The sequence below is a fragment of the Aquarana catesbeiana genome, linkage group LG06, assembly GCF_042186555.1.
Source record: "Aquarana catesbeiana isolate 2022-GZ linkage group LG06, ASM4218655v1, whole genome shotgun sequence".
NCBI classification, from domain to species: Eukaryota; Metazoa; Chordata; class Amphibia; order Anura; family Ranidae; genus Aquarana; species Aquarana catesbeiana.
The window spans coordinates 80,406,841-80,417,193 of record NC_133329.1 but is presented as its reverse complement, the minus strand read 5'-3'; the positions used below and the strand labels follow the sequence as shown (position 1 = coordinate 80,417,193).

Here is a 10,353-nt window from a genome sequence, read left to right as displayed (position 1 = left end):
ATAATTCCCCTCGGGATTTGGACTTTATCGGCACTTACATAGATATGACATCATAGTAAAGTAAAAAAAAAAAAAATTTATATAATATAATATATATATATATATAATATATATATATATATATAATATATATATATATATATATAGGTTTATTGAATATACATAGTTAAAAACATGTAGCATGGAGTATACATTACAGTAGCCACTGATGGTACAACTTAAGCACAATAGATGGTATATAGAAGATATCCTTCCCCGACGCGTTTCGGAGCCTATTATAGACACTCCTTCCTCAGGGGGTAGATAAGATGTAACAAACACATGTTTGTAGAGATGTTATATCTTAGCTAGCCCTGAGGAAGGAGTGTCTATAATAGACTCTGAAACGCGTCATGTGAAGGATATCTTCTATATACCATCTATTGTGCGTAAGTTGTACCATCAGTGGCTAATGTAATGTATACTCCATGCTACATGTTTTTAACTATGCATCTTCTATAAAGATATATATATTTTTTTACTTTACTATGATGTCAGATCTATGTAAGTGCCGGTAAAGTCCAAATCCCGGGGGAACCTTTCTTCTGTCATTGTATTGGCAGGCTGACAGCAGCCATCGCTGGTCGCATGTTGTCGCACACCAATCGGTCACCTACGGTTTGGGACAAGTGTCTGAGGCTGGATTTATCTTACTGTGTTCCTGTGTTGCTATTTTTTTGTTCATAGCGCAAAAATAAAAACCGCAGAGGTGATCAAATACCACCAAAAGAAAACTCTATTTGTGGAAAAAAAAGGACGCAAATTTTGTTTGGGTACAGCATTGCATGACCGCGCAATTGTCAGTTAAAGCGGCGCAGTGCCAAATTGTAAAAAGTGCTCTGGTCAGGAAGGGGGGTAAAATCTTCCGGGGCTGAAGTAGTTAATGTAAGCAGCACAAGTACCCAAATTTCACTTGTTATCAACCTTGTGTAGTACCTGTACAGCAGAGCTTAGACTGTAGGAGGGAGATACAGCACAAGGAACCAATCAGGTGTGTTGCAGTGCATGCTGATAGGAGGAGAAAGCAGAGTGACAGAGAGATGAGCTCATCGGGTCTGCTGCTTCTCCTTTCACGGTCCAGTCAGAGGCTTGGGAAGGGACAAGGCCTGTAAGTGCTGCAGCAGAGAGGTCTCCTTCCCTGCTAGACAGAGCCAGGCACATCTCACAGGGAGAAAAATAACAGCTCCCGTGTATGCATTTCTACTGTGTAAATTAAGTTCAGCTTCAACAGTTAAAACATGTATAATCCTACAAATACTATAATGAAATCGACCCCCAAGTCATAGTTTCCACATAAGATGTTCTTTTCTAAGTACACACCTGGGAAAACCATCTATTGATAGCATACAGTACGATCGATCACTGATAACAAAGCTTACCCCATTAGTGTTCTGTGCAGTGCGGCCGGTTCTGTAGCGTTCAAACCTAGAAATATAAAAAAACAATGGTCAGGGTAACAACACATAGAAGTCACTGGACTGTGATCAGTAAGCCAATCACCAGGCCTGGATACTGCCACCCCTGGGAGGGGAGCACACTGTTACCCCATGTAATGCAGGCCCATGCACGGTTTAAATCTTGGCCAGCAGGAACCGGACGAGAATGGAACCATGTATGGGCAGGCTGAATGTACCAAGCTGATCGATCAACTTGGGTACAACCAGCATGCCAGGTTTTGCCTGCGATCACTGTCTTCTCCTAGCAGGGACGGTTCCCCCGCCCTCCCTTACCGGGAGAAGACAATGGCCCGGCAGGAGGAATTCCTGCATCAACACATTCTGTGTTGATGGGGGGGAAATCAAGTAAATTTATTTCCTGCAACTCGTGTTTGCAGGAAAAAAAAGTTGCTGAGTGTATGGCTGGCCTAAGTTTTACAGGGATCAGACCCATGACTGATGCAGGAACAAAGCAGAGAGGGAGTGTGGCAAAGGTGATTACTAGTAGATGGGGAGGGTGCCCATACAGTTGCTTTAATACTTCCCCCCCTTCTGTTTCCCAGCAGCTCCCCTATGTAGGTTCCAAACCAGACCAACATGGAGCTTATAAAGTGATCAGAACCAAAGGCTTCAACAGAGGAACAGAGCAAAGGGGAGTGTGGCGAAGTCTGAGTACCAGATGGGGAGGGTGTCCATATAATGCAAAGCAACACAGTTTTTAACACTTTCCCCCTCACCAGCGGCTCCCCCTATGGAAGCTCCAATACAAAGTGACACGGAGCTCATACGGAGATCAGACCCATTGCTCTGACAGAGGAACAGAGGGAGAGTGTGGCAAAGGTGAGTACCAGTAGATGGGGAGGGTGCCTATACAGTAAAAAGCAACAGGGCTTGTTTACACTTGCTTCAAAATATGGCATAAAAATAAAGCACTCTGAATGTCAATCAAAGCACCTCTCATTAAACAAAATGGTAAGTTTAGAAAGGGGGGGGCGACCAGGGCAGGAGAAACTAGCAGATGTCACATGTGGAAGCAATATAGCGGGAGGTGAGTTGGGACAGGGGAGATAGGATTTTCAGCAAACCAGATGAGCAGCAGAGCTTGGCATTACTAGCCAACGGGGGGATCAGCAGAGCTGGGGGTTACTAATGAGTGGGGAATCGTCAGAGCTGGGGGTTACTAATGAGTGGGGCACTAGAAGAGCATGGTAGCAATATAGCGGGAGGTGAGTGGGGACAGGGGAGATAGGATTTTCAGCAAACCAGATGAGCAGCAGAGCTTGGCATTACTAGCCAACGGGGGGATCAGCAGAGCTGGGGGTTACTAATGAGTGGGGAATCGTCAGAGCTGGGGGTTACTAATGAGTGGGGCACTAGAAGAGCATGGTAGCAATATAGCGGGAGGTGAGTGGGGACAGGGGAGATAGGATTTTCGGCAAACCAGAGGAGAGCAGAGCTTAGCATTACTAGTGAGGGGGATCAGCAGGGCTGGGGGTTACTAATGAGTGGGGAATCAGCACAGCTGGGGGTTACAAAGGAGTGGGGAATGAGCAGAGCCGGGGGTTACTAATGAGCGGGGAATCAGCACAGCTGGGGGTTACTAATGAGCGGGGAATCAGCACAGCTGAGGGTTACTAGTGAACAGGGAATCAGCAGAGCTGGGGGTTACTAATGAGCTGGGGGTTACTAATGAGTGAGGAATCAGCAGAGCTGGGGGTTACTAATGAGCTGGGGGTTACTAATGAGTGGGGAATCAGCAGAGCTGGGGGTTACTAATGAGCTGGGGGTTACTAATGAGTGGGGAATCAGCAGAGCTGGGGGTTACTAATGAGCTGGGGGTTACTAATGAGTGGGGAATCAGCAGAGCTGGAGGTTACTACTGAGCCAGGGATCTGCTGAGCAGAGTACCAATGATCTGGGGATCTGCTGAATGGGGGTACTAATGAGCTAGGAGTATTACCGAGTAAGGGGTACTACTAAGCCCCTTTAAAACTAATAGAAAATCAACACACACACAGGGCATTTTCCAAGATTCATTAAAGCTTCAAAAAAGCATCACAGAAACATCAAAACACATTAAAAAAGTATGTTGAAGTAGTAGGAGCTCAGATGCTGGGAGTGAAGAGATGAAGCCCAATGTAAGTCCTCATGCACATGGACGTTTTTACAGCTGCTTTTTTGAGCTTTTTTTGCAGCTTAAAAAGGCCTGTCTATGTTAGTCTATGGCTTCATGCCCACCTAGGCGTTTTTGAGCTGCAAGTGGCATAAGCATTTTTAAGCTGTAAAAAAAACCCAGGACCAGTGCGTTCTGAAAGACGTTTTTCAGCTGTAAAAACGTTCTAACACTCAAAAACGCTCAAAAACGCTTAAAAACGCTCAAAACGCTAACGCGGAAAAACGCTCAAAAACGCTAAAAAACGCTATTGCAAAAACGCTGAAAAAAGCTGAAAAAAGTTTAAAAAATTCACTGCAAAGATACTGGCGTTTTCATAACGTTTTTTTAACAGCCTGTGTGCATGAGGGCTCAGCATTAAATCCCAACTTGGAGCTCACACCCCAGTATGACAGTGCTGGGTAACTGATTGACACCAGCGCTGTCAAGTGATTGCTGGGCCCATGCATGCGCTGTGCATTCTGTCATCAATACTATGCAGAGTTTGTACTTCGTTCTATGCTGACGTTTAGACTCTCCATAAGACTGAATAGACAATGCACAATGTTCTATGGTAATATCTTGCAGTGAGTACAGCTGAATATAGGCGTTGCAGGGGGAGCTTGGAAAGCTTCAATAGAAGTATTCCATGGCCAGCTTTGATATCCTGCGTCTTGAGGGGCTAAGGAAAGAAGCTGAAACATTTAGCAGAAAACCATTCGTGATACAGAGAGCTCCTGTAGCTACAAATGGACAGGTAAGCACGGTTTGAACTCTTTCCCACATATGGTCCATATGGAATGAGGATGTCCATACATACCTCTCATATCTGAGGAAGACATTGTTCAAGTCATCGTTCACATGGAGCAGCTCCTCGGTCACCTCCTCATTGGACACTCGGGAGATCAGTTCCACAATCCTCTGCTGCATCGCTCTGCAGGTCCTGTTTAGGTCCTATATAAAGCAATATACCGCTGTTAGTTCCATTGTGGGATCCTGATAATACTCATCTGCTTGGATACATAGCGAACCTCCCTGGTTTTTGTATAGGTTGGAATTCAGTATTCTCAAACTGACCTGGAATGACCCCAACTGACACAAATGATGGGGAACTGTTCCTTCCACTGACACAAATGATGGGGAACTGTTCCTTCCACTGACACAAATGATGGGGCACTGTTCCTTCCACTGACACAAATGATGGGGAACTGTTCCTTCCACTGACACAAATGATGGGGCACTGTTCCTCCCCACTGACACCAATGATGGGGCACTATTCCTCCCACTGATAATGATGGGGCACTATTCCTCCCACTGACATCAATGATGGGGCACTGTTTCTCCCACTGACATCAATGACGGGGCACTGTTTCTCCCACTGACATCAATGATGGGGCACTGTTCCTCCCACTGACACCAATGATGGGGCACAAGGATGCGTTGTTTACTCCCACTGATGCCAGGACAATTTTTGCTCCCACTGGCTACAGTCTGGCCCCCCTAAAGTGTGTAGGACAGTAAACTGGCCCTTTGTTTAGAAAGTTTGGAGAACCCCGATATAGACTATTAAAATAGCACATTAAAAAGAGCTGGCAAAAAGGCATGCATAATCCAGCATGTTGTAACACAATACTTGGACAGGATACACAACAAAGAGTGATAAATGTACAGAGCACTATACAAAACAAAAACGTTGGCTCCACATCCTCAACAGTCAATATGTTTCAAGACCGTATTCTTATTCTCTTCCTCAGGGGTGTGCAGAGTCCTGGGTTACTCAATGTGCTTGTTACACATCAACCAGACCAAAATATTTAAAAGCAATCCATGGTATGGAGTCCGTATAAGATAGACCTATGTCCGTATAGGTCAAGATCAGTCCACCCCAGAAGAAGCCCACAACCACAAAGGCCACCAATATGGAGCAGTCTGGTATTATCTTATCAGATGTACACCTTGGCATTCCTCCAAAATGTGCAGCACCCTTTCCCAGTATCTCACCAAAGATAACAGAAAATAGTGTAGGGCATCCCTGAAATTGTACTCTACATTCTGGGCAACCTTTAGGGAAAAGTTAGATTCTGGTTGGGTCCTGTTCACAAAGGGTAGAAAAACAATCCCATGATCGCCACTGTTGCAAGGAAGAAACATATGAATATTTTTTGATGATTTTTACATCGTGGCTTGCTGCAGCTTGAAATAGCACAGTCATTTGATTCGCAACATGGCATGTTTGACTATTATATAAAAACATTTTTGTGAAACTAGAGTGTTCCTTTAAGGCCCAGACTGGCCATTTTCCTGATTCCTTCAGTAGGACACCCAACAGAACCAGCCTTACCTGTAGAAGTTCCAGATCTGATGCATCCTCCTGACCCGGGGTCATCTCTGTTAGCATCTCAGACATGACTTTAGTGTTTCCACGTACTATATCGAGTTCACTCCTCAGGCGGCCGATCTACACAGTAAAACAAGCATAAGGAGTGCAGGTCATGTGACTGTTAAAAGCCTACAACCATAGGGACAAAATGGTATGAAATCCTGCATTGCAGCAACAGTCCCATCAAACAGACCATCTGCAGAAAACAAGTATGTTGGTCTAAGCCCAAATAAACTTTCTGTATTGATTACTTTAATGCATTCAGGCTGCATATACGGTAATAAATATACCACTCAAGTTTTTTTTTTATTTGCTATGTGCTGCAGTTAAAAGAACATCTGCTGGTCTCACACACAAGCATAGAACTGTTGATTGGAGCGGTGTGCAGAAAGGCGTGTCAGACGGCTGTCAAATCCAGACCACGTGTGTGAGAGCAGAGGTCTGACCCCCACGTGCACACACCCCACTGCTCTGATTAGCATTGCTGTGCATTGAGTGTTAACGCTGCTAACTGGAGCAGTGTACAAGGGAGTGTGTAAGATCGCCGATAACCCAGGCCACATGTGTGAGAGCAGTGGTCTGACTCTTTGACACGCACACATCTCCCTGCACACTGCTCTAATCAACAGTTCTCTGCATTAATCGTGAACATTGCTGATTGGAGTAGTGAGTGTCAGGTCAGGCTATGTTAGTAAGAGCAGCGGTCTGACTCTCTAACGTGCACACACACCCTTGCACACTGCTCTAATTAATACTGCTGTGCATGGAGCGTTGACGCTGCTAACTGGAGCAGTGTACAAGAGAGTGTGTAAGATTGCTGGTAACCCAGGCCACACATCTGAGAGCAGTGGTCTGGCTCTTCGACATGCACACCCCCCACCCTGCACACGGCTCTAATCAACCGTGCTATGCAATCAACAGTGGTGTGCATTAAGCGTGAATGTTGTTTATTGGAGTAGTGTACAAGGGGGTGTGTCAGACTTCCGGGCCCCTGGGCCACAGCGGTCCGACTCTCCAATGTGCACATACCCTCCTGCACAATGCTCTAATAGTGCTCCACATTAAGCACAATCGTTGCTAATTGGAGCAGTGAGTGTCAGGCCAGGCCATGTTTGTCAGAGCAGTGGTCTGACTCTCCAACGTGCACACCCCCCCCCCCCCCCCCACATACACACACTGCTCTTATTAACACTGCTAAATAGAGCAGTGAACAAGAGAGTTTGTAAGATTGCAGGTAACCCCCGCCACATGTGTGAGAGCAGTGGTCTAACTGACATGCACAAATCCCCCTGCACACTACTCTTAACGACACTGCTGTGCATTAAACGTGAACGGTGCTGATTGGAGCAGTGAGGGTCAGACAGCTGGCCAACCCAGGCCATGTTTGTAAAAGCAGCGGTCCGACTCTCTAACGTGCACACACCCTCCTACGCACTGCTCTAATTAACACTGCTGTGCATTGAGCGTTAACGCTTCTAACTGGAGCAGTGCACAAGGGAGTGTGCAAGACTGCTGGTAACCCAGTCCACATGTGTGAGAGTAGTGGTCTGACTCTTCGACATGCACACACCTCCCTGCACACCACTCTAATCAACTGTGCTATGCAAACAACAGTGCTCTGCATTGAGCGTGAATATTGTTGATTGGAATAGTGTACAAGGGAGTGTGTCAGACTGCTGGCTTGCCAGGCCACATGTGGAAGAGCAGCAGTCTGACTCTCCAATGTGCACACACCCTCCTGCACACTGCTCTAATTAACACTGCTGTGCATTAGGTGCTAATCAGAACAGTGTACAATGGAGTGTGTAAGACTGCTGGTAACCCAGGCCACATGTGTGAGAGCAGCGGTCAGACGCTGACATGCACACTGCTCTAATCCACAGTGTTCTGCATTAAGCGTGAATGTTGCTGACTGTAGCAGTGAGTTTCAGGCCAGGCCATGTTAGTAAGAGCAGCAGTCCGACTCTCCAACGTGCACACACACTGCTATAATTAACACTGCTTTGCATTGAGTGTTCTCTGTTAGCTGGAGCAGTGTACAAGGGCGTGTGTAAGATCGCTGGTGACCCAGGCCAGGTGTGAGAGCAGCGGACAGACTTGGACACGCACCCCCCCCCCCCCCACACACACACACACACTGCTCTAATCAACAGTGCTTTGCATTGAACGTCAATGCTGTTGATTGGAGCAGTGTACAAGGGTGTGCATCCGACCGCCAGCAACCCTGACAGCACAGCACTGAGGATTTTAGCCCTTGCTGCAACACAAAGCAGGTTTAAAAAAAAATTAAAAAAAAATGAGGAGCATATTTATTATTATATATCCAGTCTGACTACATAACATTAATAAGTACAGAGGGTTCAATGGCTACATGCTTGTTCTGGGTCAGTACATTCCAAGCCAAACATGACACTTTTGCTTTAGTCTCACTCGGGGCACACAGTCCCATAGATTAAATACTGTCAATCTGGCATTTTCCTTGTACATATGACTGCCATGGATCTGAGAAAATGCAAGACAGGTGTCCCCTGGCCCTAAGCAATGACCACTGTAATTCTCAATGTAAAAATAAAAAAACTGTGTAATATGGCTGCAATAGATAATATATAAGTCACATAAGAGGAATGGGGAAATTAATTTCGCAATCTGCATTGTTCTCTGATTGGCTCATATGAATAATTCCAAAGATGTGGGACAATTTTCCCCACGGACACAAAAAAAGCAGGCCCATAGCAGCATACACGTGGTTTTTGCTTTGCATGTATGGCATAAAGGTCAAGACGTAGCACTGTACCTGCTCAGAATTGGCCGTAATTGGTCCCCCCACATTTGCCGGTGGTACTGCCGGGGCGGTGTACGGTGTCGGAGTGGGGGAAATGGTGGAGAATGTTCCAGTGTTGGGCCGCTGGTGGGTCTGAACAGTATGCATGTTCATAGCTGGATCCACTTCCGGTACACTCTGTCAAAAACAACAACATCAAATGTCATACATCTCCAAAAATAACCAGCAGGGGCTGATTGCCACTATAAGCATATTGCTAGCAGGCTTCAGCAGGCTTTCAACAAGCTTCAAAAAGTGCTGAAGACGGCTAGCAGCTTGTTTAATGAGGCAATCAGCACTCCCATTAGGATCTGTGGTCAACATTTACAAAGCTTGCTGTTCACACGGTGATGGCCAGCTTTAGTCTAAAAAGTGGAAATAAATACAGACACCACATCTATGAACTAGTAAGCTGCGATATATTAAAGAAGAACTAAACTCTCTTAATCAACATGTCTATTTTTTAACCTTATGCTGTTAGCATTAGTAAATATAGATAGGAAGATATACTTTGTTTTTTTTGTTGTGTTTTTACACATTTCTTTGGTTGCTTCCTGGTTTCTGGCCTAGGCCACAATGATATCATACATCCCAGGGGTCCTCAAGGGCATTTTTTATTTTCTTTCATCTGCAGGAGAAGTGTTCTTAGCTAATCACACCCTGCTGCCTGCATGCCTGAGCTAAGGGCAAATGGATTCCAGGAAGTAAATGCTACATGAATCATCTGCCCAAACGCAAGATGGCCGAGGCAAAAAAATGCTAGGAGGGTTATTTTTCAAAGTGATTTCTCAACAAAATAAATCATGGAGACATGCATGGATGGGCAAGTTTTCTTTGAATATTAATCCCTTCCTGCTGAGAGTATGGATATATTCAGCCTCATGGAAGCGGGTATTTATCTGTGAGGTCGCATATATGCATACCTGTTTTTATGATAGGAGCGTGCCACACAGCGCTCTCCAGGTCTTATAGCAATGATTGGGACCCGGGACTCCTGGCTCCCGGTCACCTGATCGCAGTGATAGTCTCTGATTGGCTATCACCTTGATCAGTAACTGTGCAGCTCACCCATGTGTTCTCTTTCTCCTTTAAATGGAGCGAAAGGTACATTGCGTCTCCTTGCCAGGGGAGAAAGATTTAGGGCCAGCTCACACCATAGAAACGCATTCTGGATGCGTTCCAGGTGCTTTTCTGAATGCGCGTTTTTGATGCGTTCCAGTGCATTTTTGATGCAGTCCAGTGCTTTTTTTTCCTCCCTCTTTTTTCTTAGCCTCAAATAAGTGTTTTGCAGTGCATTTTTGGTGCGTTCCAGAACGTATTTGGTGCGTTTCAGTGCGTTTTTGATGCGTTCCAATACAGTCCAGTCCAGAAAAAATGCAGCATGTTCTACTTTTTTTTCTGGACCTGGAACGCACTGGAACTGCAAGCACTGGTGTGAACTATGCCATTGAAAACCATATAACCTACTTTCCATGCGTTTTTGATGCAGAAAAAAAAACGCACCGGACTGCATGTGGTGTGAACT

At 45.5% G+C, this 10,353-nt stretch overlaps 1 protein-coding gene across 2 annotated transcripts in view; it reads right to left on the bottom strand.

Annotated features, from left to right (window-relative positions):
- Positions 1-1,418: 1,418 nt before the first annotated feature.
- Positions 1,419-10,353, bottom strand: part of TOM1L2 (target of myb1 like 2 membrane trafficking protein) — a gene marked incomplete at its 3' end in the record, with an annotated part of 75,091 nt that continues 66,156 nt past the window's right edge. For both annotated transcript variants that reach the window (XM_073636298.1, XM_073636299.1), the window contains 4 exon segments: positions 1,419-1,464; positions 4,448-4,581; positions 5,969-6,085; positions 8,802-8,966. In XM_073636298.1, the coding sequence (XP_073492399.1) occupies positions 1,419-1,464; positions 4,448-4,581; positions 5,969-6,085; positions 8,802-8,966 (462 nt within the window).